Source organism: Macrobrachium rosenbergii, chromosome 13 (assembly GCF_040412425.1).
Source record: "Macrobrachium rosenbergii isolate ZJJX-2024 chromosome 13, ASM4041242v1, whole genome shotgun sequence".
In the NCBI taxonomy this organism is placed as follows: domain Eukaryota; kingdom Metazoa; phylum Arthropoda; class Malacostraca; order Decapoda; family Palaemonidae; genus Macrobrachium; species Macrobrachium rosenbergii.
This window is the reverse complement of record NC_089753.1, coordinates 37,365,481-37,383,998: the sequence shown is the minus strand read 5'-3', so window position 1 is coordinate 37,383,998 and position 18,518 is coordinate 37,365,481. Positions and strand designations below refer to the sequence as shown.

Below are 18,518 nucleotides of genomic sequence, written 5' to 3'. Positions count from 1 at the left end.
TTCTTTGATCAGACAAGGTATTTCCTGCCTTTTGAAAAGTAACTTTTTCTGTTGGGTCATCTAGCACTACAGGGAATTCCTATCCTAAAGCATAACTAATCTTACTTTAGTTGAAAAAAGTTAAACTTTACATGAAGCTACACCATTTTATTGCATAGCATTGTTCCTATGAAAGTTACACAGATTAAATAAAAAATTAGAGAATCATCTCAACAGAAAAACAAAACTGTAAGTGCCCTTACAGCTTATAAACATACCTCCAACTCCTTCAAGAAATTACTTAGACGTCCTTCTTTAATTGACTCTTCACAACGTTCAGTAAACTGGATGGCATCAGCTAAACACAAAATCTGGAAAGTTTGAATTGCTTTTATAACCAATTAAAAAACCTTTATACTATAAACTAAAAGACATACTGCATTTCACACTGTAACCCATCAATTAATTGATAATCTCTCTGGTACTGCAATTACAGCTTTCATGCTAAAACAATCATAAGAGAAGACTGCTTCATCAAATCCCTTACTGAATGGAACATGTTTTCATAGTCCACTGGAACCTTACAGTTATCAAATAAAATACTAAAAGATATAAAAGGAAAACTTTTTCATTAAAAATCTTAATTTCTTTCATGTTCCTCTATATTTATTTCTTTGATGATGATGATTAGACATAAATTCAAGCAAGACATAATAGGTAAGTAAACATCCTACTAGCAATTGTAAATGTTAAAAGACTTGAGATTTTCTGAAGAACTACTTTATGGTCTTCCTGGAAATGAAGTGTGACCAAGATATACTCAACATGATACAGCACAATGATAATGAAAAAATTTAATGAATGTACACACACACACATGAACATACACACTATTGTTTACTTTTGTACTTCTTATAATTTCAGTAAAAACTTAAAAGCTGCATATGATTCATGTACTAGTGGTGGTCAAGTCCAGGTGTTACATATATTAATGGCTTGTATGTTTTTGTTCCTTTGTACTGAAGTTAAATTTCTTAATTTACTTTATTAAAATAGATTACCTTAAATCTTGCATTTTTCACTGATCTACCCCTTCTTTACAAAAGGTTTAATTCTACTAGATAATTAAATAGCTTTCACTCATCATATGCTTTCATTGGTAGCATTTTATTCATTGAAGGACCTAAATATAATAGTATTTTTAGACTTTACACCACCTATCCTTTTGAGACTCGGAAAGTTCATAAGACAGTTAGTTAGTTATAAATGATTTGTTTAACTAACTAACTATCTTATGAACTTTCTGAGTCTCAAAAGGGAATATTTACTGTATATCTGAATTGTGATGCAAACAGGCAACTTACTTGAGATGGCGATTTTAATGGGTCCATGCCTGAACTACTGCGTCCATCTTCCAAACACTCTACAAGTAGCTGCTGCAGAGTATGTTTCATCTCATCGCTTAGTTTAGCAAGCCACTCCTGAAAGTCGTTGAGGAAAATCACTTTATTATGAGTAAAGTACTCTTCTAGTGTTGGTAAGTCATACCATCTACTAAGAAGTACTAAAAAATAAAACTATAAAACTCTTTTAGTCACTGATAAGGATAACTGATATTTTCCTTACTAAGCAATTAGCTACATTGTCTTATCAGGAAATAAATGACAAAATAAACTACCATAAGTATCTGAAAATCTCTCCCAAATAAAAAAAATTATTTAATCTAAAAAATTAATTCAAATTACTTTACAAAAACACACACAGTAATTAAAAGTGCACAACTCTTGATTTAATAACAGAAACAACTTTACACTACAGTATCAGGTACTCATGAACTAGCCAACAAATGCAATACCAAAATAAAGTAGAATTTATTTCATATTGAACCTATTACAGTAATACTGCAAAGGGTATATATAGATGAAATTAAATGTGTGAACAAACCAAATTTCTCTAGATGAAACTGATAAGGTGTTTAAAAAAAAAAAAGACACACTGGGAGTGTTTGCTGACACTAGAGGCACTTTGGACCCCAAATTTAATAATGACCACTTGGGGATTCTTCTTCTGGAGTGTATCTGAAACCAAGCTGAATGCACTTTTCAACTACAGTCCCCGGTTATCGGCGGGGTTCCGTTTCTGAGGCCGTGATGATAACCGAAAATCGCCACTAACCGAAAATCAGCGATTTCGGGGCTTTTTCAGTGATTTGCGGGGGGCCGATTTTCGGTTATCGGCGCCTCTGTTAGGTATGTATCGGTGCCAATACCCAATTATTGCCGCTGATAAGCGGAAATCGGCGATTTTCGGCGCCGAAAATTGCCAATTTTCGTCGTTAGACAAGCGCAATAAAACCGGATCGCTGTTAACCAAGCCCGCTGTTAACCGGGGACTGCCTGTACCATGAAGTGATGGATTTGATAAAACATAATAATAATGAACCATACACTTAACTACATTTTCAACCAATCAAAATACGAACAAACATATGTAAGAACATGGGACTGTTGCACAAAGTAAACTAAATCATTTACAGAAATCATTTTAAATAGTCTTACCTCAACTTTATTTGTAATTTGTACAGGGTTTTTGAGTGGGACATCTTCACCTTCTAAACTCCTCATAGCAACAATGTGGGAGTTGTTTTCATCGAACCTTACATTATGAATTCCAGCAAAAAGCTTCTTCAGGTGTGACTGTAAATAAAAAGAAAACAGTTTCTTCAGGCATGACTGTAAATAGATGCAATAAAGAGGTCAAATACACGGGCAGAAATTCTTAACTGAAAAAGTTACGACTTTACACCTATAAATAAATTCTTATGGTTGTGTAACAGGATTATTAACAGACAAATACCTCATTCAGCGTGTACATCACATTCTCTTGAAAGAAAAATGAATGTAACCTGACTAATAGTTGGAGCACAATAAAACAGTTTACTAATTTTAGAATGAAATACACTTCTGATCACAGATGGATATCTAAAGGTTATTACAAAAATACCAAAATTACTTATAATCTCCTCACATCTTAATACTGTACCTAGCTACATAAACCAATCAAATAACCAGTGTTAGGAGATCCTGCTGATCCTGTCAAAGCTATGAAAACCTAAAATCTCAGACCAAAATATTCTCCAAATAAAAGACAGAAGAGTCAGCTTCAAGACACTGTTATTTCCCATCAGACACATTCTAAACCATAAAAAAACCATTAACAATATTACATCCACATTTTCAAATTATGCATTTACTAATTCTAACTGCAACTCTCATTCTTTTTATTAAAAACAGAGGTCCCTGAACTTATCAAACATTTCTTTAAAATTCTTATCAAAGCTTACAATAAGCTGACAGGTACATTACTTCAAATCATCAGACATACCTGAATTACTTCTGGATTGGTAGCCTGGCCCAAAATCTCCAACAAATCATCGTCACCAATGAAATAAAAGCGTGGGAATGCTGATCGCTTCTCCTCAAGAAATTCATTTAGACTCTTTTGACACCTAAGGAAACAAGAAATGTATAAAGTACTCATACTTCACATATACGGTAAAGGGTATATAATAACATTCAATTTACAGTTAAGGCAAGTTATCACCTTCCCCAGTTTGAAGCAAAGAAACAAATATTAGGAAAGTGTTATCCTTTCAAAATCCATTACCCCAGTCTTTCAATAACATGATATCTAGATGCGCATGAGATCTAAATGAGAGAAAACTCTTCATATCCATTTCCATGTAAATTCATCATAAATGTAACCACAGAAATTTTGAATCCACTCAGAGATTTCCATAAATTTAGTGCATCAATCTGGCTATATTTTGGACCTCCCAAAATCTCAGAAGGTTAATAACAAATATTTATCAAATATTTTCATCCTGAAATGAAACCTATCATATTTGTTATTTATACTTTATTTGACTGTCTTTTTTTTTTTTATATTAGATTTATAATGAGAAATAGTGGTTCCCAAAATGCAAAGTAATAAATTACCTTGCTGGATTTTTACACCTGTTGAGTCAGATTTTGTTATAAGAGACCTCGATAGTTTGTGTTTACTTCTGAGGGTAGGATTTGTTAATAATCACTGAAATCACTGATGATTAAGACAAATATCCTTGACCCTTTTTTACTAGAAAGTCCGTCTTATATGACAGAAAATACAACAATTATTTTACTAAAAACCCCCCATTCATGACCTACCAAGAATCCTACGCATTTCAATCCTAATTTAAACAATTAACTGCTTGCTGAATAATTGCATGGATCTGGGGTTCCTGGCACTTAAGAACTTTGCAAATTTACAATCTTGAGCAAGCTTTTGAGCATAGCAATGTGACAATTAAATGGGTACTACAAAGGTAGAGGGTACCCGAAAGGCTCATCAAGCTATTAATGCCATTCTACCAGAACAATGGATCTTGATTGAAAACAGTGGCATATGTGTCACACACATGATAAATGTAGATGTCCTTTGCCATTAACCATAGTAATGAAGATGCTACAAAGGTAGGTAAAAAAAGGGGCCCTCGGGAGTTGCTTTGTGCTGATGACCTAGAGTTAACTGTAGAATATCAGGAAGTGGTGGAAATGTTTAAAAGGCATAAGAGTGGAATTGAGACAAGAAGAATGAAAGAGTACAATCAAGAATGGGGTAATGTTGTTAAGTGCTGCAGGCTCACAAAAAGTGAGGAAAGTTATTAATGGGTATCTGGTGGCCCAGGTGGTGCATCCTCTGTGAGACTTCCATACATATTTCTTTTGATTGTTAGAAAAAGCGACTACTGAGCTCGAGGACATTAAAAGACCAAAAATGTGGTTACATATATGACTGATGGGCTTTGCTGAAACAAATTAAAAAAGAAGTATACAAGGACATGGCATGCATAATCAAAAAGGCCTATATAACATTAAATTGAGATAACAAAGAGCTAAGGGCAGTTAGTACAAAATATTGCATTATATAGCTCATACAAGCATCAAACAAGAAAAACTACTGTATCACTTACAAAAGAAAATGAAAATTATGAAACCTGCATTCCATACAGATATCACACTTTGTATTCCTTACCGACCGCTGACAGTGCATGTTAGTTAAAACCTAATCCCATGTTATAAAACATATGGGTAAGCAAATCTCCTTCTCACCTTGCCAGTTGATCATAGAGTGTAACGAGGGTGTTCCTGATGCCACTGATGCGGCATAATGACACAACTTTGTTGTCTCTTGCTACATCTCTCATGATGGCCTTAAAATCATCATCAACTCTCTTAAACCGACCCTGTTCATTAGGTAATGCTCCTCTTCCGAAAATTGGCTCCAGGTACAACCATTTACGCTGGAAATGCATGACCGTTTTATTAATGTTGTGATTAGGTAAACAAAGGTAGCATTTCTCTTGATCTAATCCACATTAGTACCAGGCTACGGATGGCCTGATGTTATGTCCTTGTTTCCTGACTTTGTTTGCTTTCACAGTAATTCCTCTTTTGGTCAGCAGATTGACTAATATCTATAACACTATGAAAAGAAATAGTGAAGAGCGATTTTATATAAAAAACAGGACTTTTAACAACTGTACTCTACATGCTTTGATCAGTAACCATATATAGCTGATTTAATAAAAGTAATTTACCTGAATATGGTTGAGGTTGCCAAGATACTCATCCAAATCAGCCAAGCGTTGTTCCCAAACTTTGGCACGATCAGCAAATCCAACGTAATATGGAGAATCCTTCAAGGACTGTAGTAGACTCTGATGATCACCCACCTAAAAAAAATTTATAGTAATAACTACTGTACCGCATTTTAGTTCAAGAGCAAAGACAAAATGAAATACATCAAGTAATGATGACATCTGAAGTGACTATTGGCCAATGTCAGCTTAATTTCAAAAGCCTTTATTATAAGGTACAAATAAATTTTATCAAGCCTTCATATTTTTTCTTGAAACCCCACAAAAAATTTTTTCTGTAACCCCTGCATCACTAATTACCTTATATGTTTTCTATCACTTGTCCCCAGCATAAAGTAGTGAAAGACTGTTATTTGAACAAAGAAATAGGCATTATTAATCAGCAATTCATAATTTATTGCTCATTACTATGATTTATGACTTAAAAAATGAATGCATTTAACTTATATTGACACCATATCATTAGTGAGATATTACTTAAAAAGTAAAAATATGTGACCTGTGAATAGTATAAAGGGATTTTGACAAAGGAAAAATCTATTTCTGGAGAGGGGACCGTGTCACCCGGTGAAAAAGTCCATTCAGCACTTATTTCTAGGTAATTCCGTTGCTAGATACCAGAGAAAGCTAAATGAAATGCTGGAGTTACTACCCACAGAGCGAGCTCCATTAGATGGAGTCGTGTATGGAAAAGGGTGAACTATAAAACACGGAACCTTATCCTATAGAGATCCCAAAGTCAAAAGTCCCACAGAGAGTGCCGTTACAAACCCATGCACCACTCATGGACAGTACACAAATCACCGCTAGCCGCATTCCATGAAAGCATCACCCCACCAGAATGATGTTTACTATGGGGGGGACACGACACATGACAAAGGTGGGTCACCGGGTGACACGGTCCCCTCTCCAGAAATAGATTTTTCCTTTGTCAAAATCCCTTTTCTGGATCGGGTCCCGTGTCAGCCGGTGAAAAATTAACAGAGAAATAAATATCATTCTTAAACTGCAAGAGATAACAAAATGTAAGGGGAACAGAAGACCAAAGGTCCACCAAAAAATTTTTAATTGCTAGCAATAATAACAATAATGTACAAATGAAACTGATGGGAGCTTAAAATTAACATGACAATATAAAAAAATACTTAAACAAAATAACTATACAAAATTGAAAACATTATAACATAAATGTGTCAATTAGACAAATATACAGATAACACAGTCAGGTGAGAAAGTCAAGGCACGCCTGACTGAAATGACTGTAAGGGGATAACTGAGGCAGTGGAGGAAGAATTGACTAGGAATCAGAAAGGGAACCAGAGGGAGGGACAACGTTCCCTGCCGTGACTGCTGAGAATTTAAGAGCTTCTAAGGATTTCAAATAGTGACGTTTGAAAACCAAGGGTGACTTCCAACCAGTGTATTTGGTAAGATCCGTGAAATTCATGTAATGGAAGTAGTTAATGGAGGTGGCCACAGCTCTAATATCATGAACTCTTGGGACTGAGTCAGGATTAGCCTGCTTGATAAAGTAAAGGATTTGTTGTCTAATAGCAGATTACACATGTTGCCTAAAAGTTAAGTTCAAATCTATTTCCCATACAAATCTCTTGAATTTTTTCCACACCAGGTCTCTTATTTAGCCAAATTTTAACATACCTAAAAATATAAATTATCTAAAACAATCTGGCAATCCTATACACATTGCCTAAAAGTTAGGTTCAAATCTATTTTCCATATAAATCTCTTGAAATTTTTCACACCAGATCTCTTATTTAGGCAAATTTTAACATACCTAAAAAAAATAAAATATCTAAATCTTAAAACTTAAACTTCTACTACTTACCTTGTTAATAATATCCTTCCATTCCTTGATGAGCATTATCTCATGACCACCAGAGTCTGTGTGAGGCAAGAGTGTAAATCGAGCATCCACCTCCCACACATCAAGTTCTCCAAGTGCCTGTCTTATAACCACTTCCCCTGCTGCTTTGGAATTCATCTCCTTCAGTGCATCCTTGTGTTGAATCAATGCATCACGTACCTAGAGGAAGGAGGAATAACAAAATGAAATTCTCTGAAATGACAGGAATATCTTACGACTTTTATGTAACTTCAACAAATATTTCCATAGAAAGACAAATATGTAACAAGTATTGTCAAAGATCACGAGTTACAGTAAAAAACATATGTTAAAAAAAGTTGATGAACTGAAGAATGCTGCAGTGAGCAAGTTCTTATTCTGAACTTTGCTCTTCAGTTTTGTAACATTCATTGATATTTGACAATGAAATCGAAGAAACTTATATCAATGACCTTGGGATGTTTCTTATCTTTTACAATCTCTCATTATGAAATGACAACAATTAAATGTGAAAGCTTGAATTCTCGAAATCTTATAGGTACTACTGTATTATATAAGATGCTATCAATCCATTCTACTGTACTAAAACAAAGAAAATCCAAAGAAAAAATACTAGCGTGGCTGAATACTTGAAATGCATAACAGTAAATTTTTGTTGTCTCGATAATACATACTTTTAAGAAATTTCCAAATGTTAACTTTTCAATAGCAATGTTTGAAGGCATTCCCAGTAGGCTGTACATTTCAATCCAGTGCTTCTCAGAAAATACTTCTCCTCTGACATACTTCAGCACAGGCAACATTGCTCGGTACTTATCCAGCTCATGAATCAGACGAACTGTCACTGGAGTTGTCTCTCCTGATGACTGTAACTTCTCACCTGAATGATGCAGAATTGCAATAGTTGTTTTAAATGAACATAATGTGTTTCATCATTGAAGCTTTTTCTCAGGTAGCAAAAAACAAGTGTTCCTTAAATGACAGTAGCTTTCATAAATCATGAAGATTTTTAGTAAATAAACAGAACAGAAACAAACCAACAATTATCAATAACCAAAGTTCTTCCAGCTTTTTTTGTTAGTAAAAAGCAGTTAAAAATCAAGAGCAGACACAAAATATAATATAGCTCAAATTTTGGACTGGTGCAAAGGAATCTTAAAATACTTAGTGCAGAAACGCTTCTATTCAACTGACCCCAATTATTCAAGAACTCTTCAAATCGATAAGTTTTGCTTCGGAAAACTATCCATTCCTCATTAGAAAATTCATCCATGCTGGAACTGAATTCATCAAAGAGGCCCCATATTTGTTCATGCTTGGTTAGATCTGCTTCTATTTCATCTAATATAGGAAAGTAAGGTTCACCCATTCCAAAGTGTTCATAATCCTTTCTGTGTTAGTAAACATATGTTGAAAACAACTGTTAGTTAGGCATCCAAATAACAAAGAAAGTGTGAGAAAAAATGCAATATTAGTGGAAGAGGTCATTAAGCACTATAAGGTTACAGCAACATAACTAAATTACTATAAAACAATATCTACAGAGGCTCAACCATTCTCAAGAGAATCCTCATTTCTAAATGAAACAACTCATCATTTTTGAGGAATGCATTTCACAGATAACTTATACGTTTCTATTAACTTTTAAAAAATTATTTTATACATAATATGTATATGTACATATACTATAAATAGCTATACTTTGTCTGATAAGCTGGATTTTACTCAATGGGAACAAAAACAATGACTATCTTTATTACACACTTCAAATTAAAATTTGGCATTTATATTTTCCTAAAGCTCAAGATCATGAAGTGAAATCTATTAAAGTAAATTGTAGAATTGCAAACTTATTATTATTTTCTAAAACACCTAATGTATAGTCATCAAATATATGTGCTCCTATTGGCTTCGATCACAATTCACTCACATTTTATTAAAGGAAAAAATTAATATAACTATTTTTTTTATCTGATACCACTGTTTCCACTAATCCTTATCTTAATGGATTTCTTACATTCACACATTTCATACTCACTTCAATGAATCCCTTGTTTCCATTAGCTGATCCCATTCAAAGCGCTTCTCTCGAACTATTGTGATGGCTGCCTGAATACGCTCAGAGTCCCCTTCCAGTTGGTCTTCCTTTGGTTGAAGCTGCTCCCATCGCAGTCCAAATTTTTCAATTTCATTGTTGAAGTTGTTAGTCTGGCTCTCTAGGTTGGCTTTGATTCCTTCAATCTATCAAAAGAAAGACATACGAGGCCCAGAAATCATTATTCAGCCTTAATCAATAAAAATCACAATAACCCAAGAATTTCAAAAAAATTAGTTCTATAAAACAACAATATACTATACCTGCTTCATCACAATTTGTTCATGATTGTCCATCAGAGTTTTGTAGTTGTCCCAGAGCATCGTAACCTTGGAAACTTGTTCTACCCTCTCTTTAGTCCAACTAGCCAATATCTTGTTTTTTTTCTCTGCTTCATTAAACAGTTCAACCATGTCTTGAGTTAAATTTGCATATTCTGTGTGCTTGTTACTTGCCATTGCAATTTCTTCTACACTCTGTGGCTGCCTCTTAAGAACCTAGCCATGACAAAACATTAACTTTTCATTTAAAGTGAAAGCACTCAATTATGTACTGTATCATATACATACTGTATTTTCTGTAATTAAGCATAGTAGCATTCGTCTGCTTGAGCAGTAACATCCTCTAGCTGAGGAGGTCAACTGATCAAGCTTATGAAAGCTACTCTGTTTTTTTATGGAAAAGATTACATAACCCAAAATTGTAGACTATTATTTAAATAAAATCTAGTTAAAATATTTTTGCAGATATCTTGATTAAACTACTGGTTTCAATTCTTTTTGCAAAATGAACAAAATAATTCAAACCTCAATGGCCTCTTCAGTGAACTTTTCAATAGTATTGATATCACTGATTATAGCATTATGAAGTCCCTGCACTAGCATGTCCCAGTAACGACGATTCATAATCTCTAATTCAACACGCAATGGCTGGAAACTGACACTGAAGCAATCTATCTTTTCCTCTGTGCTTGGAAGTTTCCCAATCTCTTGACCTTTAGATTTTGATGCTCGGAAATTTCTGAAAATAGAAAAGGGCCAGTTTCTACAATGTGAATTTGGGAGAAAATCAACCTATCATCATATAAATAAAAAATAAACACCTTACAGGTCTTACTACAAGTACAATACTTTAACTTTTCTAACATCAATATTAACCATCTTAAGAACTAGTGCAATCCTTTCAGTGAAGAGGCTGATCATGAAGCTACCAAACAAACATTTAGCCAATGGTTTTCATGATGCATCAGGCTGGCTGTATTGATGAACAAACACCTAAGAACTGACAACAAAAAAGTAGGCCAGCCATAAGATAGTTAATTAGCTAGGTGATCTGGTTAAACTACTACTACTACTACTACTTCTTCTATTGCCAATAATAATAATAATATTTCTTAATTACCAACTGCCAATAGACAAGTTGGCAACGGAACTGTATTGTGTCCCTAGAGTTCTAGTGTCAGGAAATGAAACTGCACAGACAGACAATAATAATATAATAATAATAATGTAAAAAAGTAACTAAAACTGAATGACAATACAGTACAGCATTTTCTCTGGCTACAACCTGCAAAGTCATAAGAAAACTTTACAATCACTTTGGCATGCGCTATGAGACTCAGAAGTGTTTAACGTCTGTGATCTTTTGAACTACCAAACTATAATAATAATATGAGCATGTTGGCAAAGCAATTTTGGAAAAATTACAAATTTCTTATGCTGTGTTTGCTTACCTGTCCCAATCCTCTGAACTTTTGCAATAGGTCTCAACTAGATCCTCAATGTCACAAGATCCTAGAGCACACAAGTCTACGAATCTATCCTTTACACCTTCCAACCTTTCAAACAATTCTTCTGCTCGTTTAAAAAGTTGTGTGAAACGATGTGCATTACGTTCAACGATAACTGGAAAAATGGGGTTATCATTCACTTCACTCACTCCCTGGAAATAAAATTGCAAGAATGTAACCTTATGTGCAAAGTGACAGATAATTAAAAAGACTAATTTCATAATAAATGATGTTGGCTAATGAAATTTTCAAACATTTAAAAAATTTTATAGTCATTAATGGTGTCAAATTTCCAGACTAATTGCAATATAGATATCTACATTATGGGTCTTGGCAAAACAGGTAAAATCAAGGAGTGAAAGCCCTTCAGCTCACCAAATACAGGAAGGATGCTATATTTTACCATTAAATTCAGCAGCATAAAAACATTGTGTATGGTAGGTACGTAAGGTCTGAACTACTTTATGTAGTAGAAACATGAGCACTGATAAGAAAATGGAAGACACTTTTAAAATGTGGCCACAGAATGTTGTGATCAATGGCTGAAGAAAAACTAGAAAATGGTATCATGAAAAAAAGATTTGATGCAGAGATATATGTTGTCCAGAGGCTGAAAAAATTATTGAGATGGTTTGAATATATAATGAGAAAGGATGAAGAGCATTTGGGCAGATATCCAGTAGATATGGAAGGAGCACAACAAAGAGCTGAAGGAAGACCTGTGAAATCATGGACAAAGTAGATGGATAAAGATCTAGACCTAACTGGAGTTCAGGCAGAAGGTACATAGGACAGAAGACAGCATAGAAAACTCATTTCTCATCTAACCCCATAATGGGAAGTTATAATTTATAAATAATTTGTTTACCCAGACCTCTGAACTCTTTTAGGGTTCTCAGGCTGGGATCCCGTAATGGAAAAGCTACATAAAAACATTTTTGATGATGAAAAACAATTTTGTCATCAATTTTGTTTATCTAAGCAGCTTTCTCCATCAATTGTATCTTAATACCTTTCGTGAAATATTTACCTCAGGGCTGGCTATTATTTGAAGAACTGCATTATCATGAAACTTTTTATCTTACTTGGGGTTGTACAAATATCCTTGTGTCCTTAATACCACTAAAAAGTACAAAGATGCCTTGAGAACTCAGAAGGAAGCCTGGCCTAATTGCTTAAGAATCCTAAGTAATCTTTATTTTTGGAATGTTTAGATTTGCTAAAAAGCCATTTCCAAACTAAAAAAAAAAAAAGCAAAATTTGAAGAGTACTGGAATAAATGAATATATACATTACATGACACCGTAATGAGGATGGTTTGATTAAAGATAATACTTCATTTCCAATGAATATATTCAATACAATCTATTTTGTTTCATAGTTAAATTGTATTAGCTTAATTGCTTTTTTTTGTTATTTCTCTGGTTTAGTTTAGTCTTTACTACTTTCTTTGTTGCAGAGTTAAATTGTAGGAATGACCAGAAAATGATGGGTAAAGGGCATAGATGAAACTTTTCTTCATTAGATTTCTGTTCTAATAGGATACTGAGAGTTTAGAAGTGTGAGGTTTTGAATTTGTATGAATAAATCTAACCTTAAACTGATAGGGAATTGCTAGGAATCTTTTCAGCTGTCCAAAGTACTTCATGCGTATTTCTTCCATTGGTGGCCGGAACTGCAATCTCTGCTGTCTGAAATTGAAAACATTTAAATGACAAAAAACCTAAATACATTTACATTTTTAATCCCATTCAATTGTCCAACATAAAGTGAAATTGTTATTAGTCCCAAATCTTCATAAAAATTATTTTGTAAAGAATTATGGGTCCTATTTCCATTAGTGAATATCAAGTGAAGCAAGTACACCATACTACATCCAATAAACCCCCGTCACATCTATCTTTAAGTGGTAATTATTTGTATGAAAATTCAGACTCATCTATCCTTATGTGGTAACTACCTGTATGGAAATTAAGACAAAACCTTAATAAGGTACACCAAAATATTGACCAAGCAGCAATTGCTGAATCAGTGAGTTCCTTGACTAAGAATATCTTTCTGTAAGAGAAGTAAATTTCTAAGCAAATGTCCAAAATAAATGGTGATAAATGGAAGTAATCTTTCAATACCTGTGTGCAATGCCAAAAAGTTTTATTTTTTCTCTGTAAAAGTAAACACAAGGAAATTCCAAAGATCCCAACTCCTTTAGTCCTATGTAAAAGTTGCAAATTTAACATTTTGTCAACCAAACTTTATTGTGTATAAAAGATAATTTCTCTTCAAAAACTAATGTATTTAATACAAACCCATTCCTTACAAACAATCCAAATACATGATCTTCAATTGTCAAAGTAATGGTTTTGTATGAAATAATACTTTGTTTTTAACAAAAATTAAACTTGTTTCACAGCAAACCCATTACTTATGGCTAGCCTGCTCAACAACAATTTAGGTGGGAAGGGCAGTGCTGTTAAACCCTCTTGCCTGGTTTACTGATACCTATAAGATCCACCAGAAAGTTCTTGGGATGATCTGTGCATCAGACTGTGTCTTTCAAATGCATGCAATGAGCTGCATTTGAGATGGAAGCCCTGAAAAATCGAGTTACAATGTCCACTCTTCGCCTCAGACAAATTGACTGAGAGCCTCATGCTACCATACATCACTTTTGAGAGGGACTGCAAGGGGGAGTATTGAATGTTCCAACAGCTTTCAATCAAGTGAGAAATGGCTGCCAAATAACCAACACATATGAAAAACTGAGCACTGAAATGCCACATGATAAATTCCTCCAGGGTATAATAAGTGTTGTTTATTGCAATTCTTCCAATAGCCATTCCTGCTGGTCAGTCCTTCATCAGGGATGAAATCAAGCTTTCAGATTAACGAAAACCATGATGGAACCAATTCTAGTGACTAGGACTAAACTGCAGAAGCAGCAGGCAGTGATCAATGGCTGTGTGAGTGACTGGGTGTTTCTTGAGCAGACAGACCAGTGACATGGGAGATGTTCCTTGTCAGAAGAGCCTGACAAATACCAGTATACTCAATATGAGAGACCAATTCTATCAAGCTGATCTTAAAAGCCATAATCATAGCTGTGCTCCTTTCAGCCCTGTGATCAAAGTCAGAAGATCCACGCAATGATGAAACTGTTACCACAGCTGTTAGAGAATACTGGTGACTGGAGGTTGATAATAACATAGCTGCTGCTATAAGGGCAATCAACAAGGAAGTCAACTTCACCAGCAGAGAGCAGAGGTGGCACTGGTCACAAGATGTAAGACTGGCATAATGCCAATGTGAAAAGAAGCCTTTCAATTAGCAGCAGCAGAACACGTGATGAGGAAAGAGATGCTAAGGTTAACGCAACAAGCCAAAAAAGTAATCTTAAATGACCACTCCTTAACGAAGAGGGCGAATAAAAAAAATGGGTAAAATAGTCACTGATGGAAAAATCAGTGATACTACTATGCTGGAGTCATTCCCCAATGTGGTAAACACCTTAAGCACAAAAAATAAAATGTATACAAATGGGGAATGTAAAGAACTGAAATGAAAAAACCATGAACAACTTCTCAGTATAGGAGGAAGCAAGTTAAGTGCTGAAATGGCTGCCCTACTTGATTATTACATTCACAGACAGAATATCTTGACTGTCTTTTATTTTATTTCAAAAAAATTGTATAATGAAGCAGCAAAAACATTCTAAGAACACAAATGTGGGCTAATTAAAAGCAAAGGTATTGGATTTGTTTTCGGACAATCTACATTTCTACCAATGGAAATCAAACATAAAATGATGTATACTATACCTGTAGGTAAGTTCCACCTTCAATTCTGGGAGGTTTTGATTTAGGGCCTCAATCCCCAACTGGTACTGATGTTCAAGAGCTTTGTAAAGCTGCCTATCCCAGTGAGAACACCAAGATTTCTGGTCTTCAAATCCTTTCTCCTGTAACTGGTGCATAATTGAACGCATCTCTTTCAAAAGCTCTTTCCACTGGGGTTGGTGACGCAGCAAATCTGTGTTCATGAGCTTTAGTACCTGCAATTACAAATACTGGGTGCAGAATAAAGGAAGCATGTGTAACATGTACCAAAAAAATTTAACCTGTATTATCAACAGCTTTTGAATTCAGTAATCCTACTACAGTACAGGGAATACATGTTTGAATGCCTTTTATATGGATATTAAAAAGTACTCTACTTGAACATATGTTTGAATTCAGTAACTCTATCAGAAAGTCACTTGCACTGATTGCTTTTTATGCAGAAAACAGAAGTCTATTGCCTCTAATTGAATATAAAACTGACGTACTCGCTCTTTAATCATCAGGTGACACTGAGCCAACTGTTTGTTTTCTCGTGCCAACCTCTGTGTAGCAGCCTTTAATCTGCCAATATAGTCATCTAATGCATCTGTGTTTGACCAAGTTAGATTTGTCTGCTCCTGCACCAAACCAGACAGTGCTAACGCTGCCTCCAACATCATAGGCCGTTGGGAAGGTATCATTTGGTCTCCAATAGTGTTGTGAAAGTTTGCAATCTGTAAAATAATTTTTTTTAAAGAAAATCCCTAAATAAAACTCCTAAGAAAAGACAAAATCAACATGAAACAACAAGAAAATTTACAGAATTTATATCTCACTTCATTACAAATAACCCACTGCTAGGAAAAAAAATTACTTCTTCCAGAGCCTTTGCTTGCTTCATAAACTTCTGTGCTAGCTTTGCTGTTTTGATGATGTCTGGATGTATCTTGTGTCCTAAAATGGACAACTGGCTGACTTCTCGAACCAATCCAACCAGGCGAGGGTTATAGTTCACTCTGAGCCGTCGATTGCTGCTAAATGACAGTACAGGGGAATCTGTGGCTAAACTGGAAAGAGGTACTATTATTAATTAATATCTATAAATTTAGTATTTTGGTTTTTTCAATCATGCATACTTTATCATCTTCACTTCCATTTGCTCTCTTACCACGTATTCTCTCATCCCCAGTCACCTCCTATTCTCTTTTATATACTTCATACACATAAAAAATTTGTATGCAATTATGAGGTCAATGCTCACTATTGTCTTGAATTTATAGATTCAAAGCCAAAAATAAAAAAAGATTGAATACCATTAAACTAAATCATGGGGCTGGTGGGCATTGACCTTGTAACTGTAGTGTGCTGCAAAAATTCCTTGAAAGTCAGTTTTGAACATTTCAGCTACCTAGGTGCAGCCACTGGGGAAAAGACTGATACAGCAACAAACACAAACTTCCTCAAATGTACATGAGATAGTGTTAGGACTATACAGAAAATTTTTACTGAAAATACCTTAATTCTTCTGATTCTATTCTCTGGAGCATTTCCCTTGACCATGAGTCAAACTGATCAGAATGGTATTCTTCCAGTTCTTCCTTAAACTCTGCTATGTTTGTTTTCAGCTCACTATAGCCATTCAGGTCACTTAGAAGAGCATCTGCTGTTTTATCTGTAGTGATAAAGTTCATAGTTAGTTTACTGTACCTATGCCCAGCGCTGAAATGAATAATTAGTGATCTTAAGGTGGCAATTTATGTTGGAGAACTGCAAAAGATTCGAAGGAACTTTACTATACAAGACATGAAAACCTGATATTTAAAGAAAATTTTAACTGGAATAATTATTAATCAATATTCACAAAAGTTACAGAATTGTATAATTTTTCAAAAACAAAACGACCTCTTTCATGTAAATCCATTATCTTTGTTGCTCTGTTTTTTTTTGGACATAAAATATTCCCAGACAAAAGTTTCTACATGAAAAGAAGACTGGCAATAGACTGATACTATCTGTGTGCATGTCTATCTGTTCTCCAGTGCCAATTTGGTTTACTTTTTGTGTAGTCTTAACTTTCAGCAAGAACTAGGGTTTGAGTGGAGTGAAAGTCTGTATACAAGTACAGATGGGTTGATATACAAAGAATGGTGTTTGTTTCACAGCAAACCCATTCCTAATGCTACCCAAATCTCAGTTGGGGTGGGGAGGAATAAAGTTTTCAAAGTTGCAGGATGTTAACTGAAAATTATAGGATATGCTTAGAGCAATGAAGTAATATAAGCATCATAACTCATAACTCCAAAGGTCTGGAGCTGTGTGACAGAACCCTACACATGAATTGTAATATACAAGGTCTGTAACTGTACAATCCTTAATACAGCACCTATCTTCTGCTACAATGCCATAATGGGATAATGAGAGGGAGAATGCAAAAATGATAAATCCAATGGCCTAGAGCCCAACCCAGAAATGGACAACCTATCAAGCTGCCACTACAGGGCCTAATAAATGTGAATCTAATCCCCCATTAGTCGCCACTTATATAAAAATTTGTGAATGTCACCTGGCACCTCCATGGACCTGCACCTAAAACTGCATTAATATCTAGGTTCTGTTTGAAAACAAGGAGGCATATACAGCTAAGATCCCACAGGCATTGGGCATAATTAAGGCATCCTTGCCATCCATTATATTATCATACACCTTTATTATAACTCTTCTGAAGTGAAGGTTAACATAAACGAAACTCCACAACTAGAGAGGAATAAACTGCTAACTTTTCTAAAAACTTTACACATTCAGCTTGCTAAGACCACACAAAATCAACAAAGAACCTAGATAACTTATACCTAGAGATTTATCGTAAGCTTTATCTTACCAAATGAAAATATGTATGGAAATTACCACTTATCTTACAAAAAATATGCTAATACTTACAAACTTTGGCATTACCACCAGATGAAAAACTGAAAGGGCTAAGCTCCCTCTATCACTATTTACACACAAAATAAAAATAATCAATGAAATGGTAATGCAATGAAAAACTATAAAATAATATAGAATGGAATGAAATGAAAGCAAACAAGGCAATTCCTTAAAACTAGCTGATGTTACCACTCACAATCTAGGGAAAGGTGTGGGCAAAGTAACACAGACAGACAAAGAATACATAAGACTAATATCTGGGAGTCAATGAATCTGTGGGTAAATGTGCGTTAATTACCTATGGCTGTTCCACTTTTCATTTAGAGAGCTTAGTCAGGGAATGTTTCATG

The 18,518-nt window shown here is 34.6% G+C and overlaps 1 protein-coding gene across 1 annotated transcript in view; it reads right to left on the bottom strand.

Moving 5' to 3' along the window:
* The window catches only part of btv (beethoven), a 123,426-nt gene that overhangs the window by 92,920 nt on the left and 11,988 nt on the right, over positions 1–18,518 (bottom strand). The window contains exons 9-26 of the mRNA XM_067115238.1: positions 16,759–16,915; positions 16,118–16,310; positions 15,750–15,977; positions 15,244–15,476; positions 13,023–13,119; positions 11,372–11,580; positions 10,446–10,659; positions 9,903–10,136; positions 9,583–9,785; positions 8,739–8,935; positions 8,219–8,424; positions 7,527–7,724; positions 5,621–5,755; positions 5,133–5,323; positions 3,364–3,487; positions 2,538–2,675; positions 1,344–1,460; positions 258–350 (exon numbers count right to left, since the gene is read on the bottom strand). Coding sequence (XP_066971339.1) covers positions 258–350; positions 1,344–1,460; positions 2,538–2,675; positions 3,364–3,487; positions 5,133–5,323; positions 5,621–5,755; positions 7,527–7,724; positions 8,219–8,424; positions 8,739–8,935; positions 9,583–9,785; positions 9,903–10,136; positions 10,446–10,659; positions 11,372–11,580; positions 13,023–13,119; positions 15,244–15,476; positions 15,750–15,977; positions 16,118–16,310; positions 16,759–16,915 — 3,167 coding nt within the window. The remainder of the gene's footprint in view (positions 1–257; positions 351–1,343; positions 1,461–2,537; positions 2,676–3,363; positions 3,488–5,132; positions 5,324–5,620; positions 5,756–7,526; positions 7,725–8,218; positions 8,425–8,738; positions 8,936–9,582; positions 9,786–9,902; positions 10,137–10,445; positions 10,660–11,371; positions 11,581–13,022; positions 13,120–15,243; positions 15,477–15,749; positions 15,978–16,117; positions 16,311–16,758; positions 16,916–18,518) is intronic.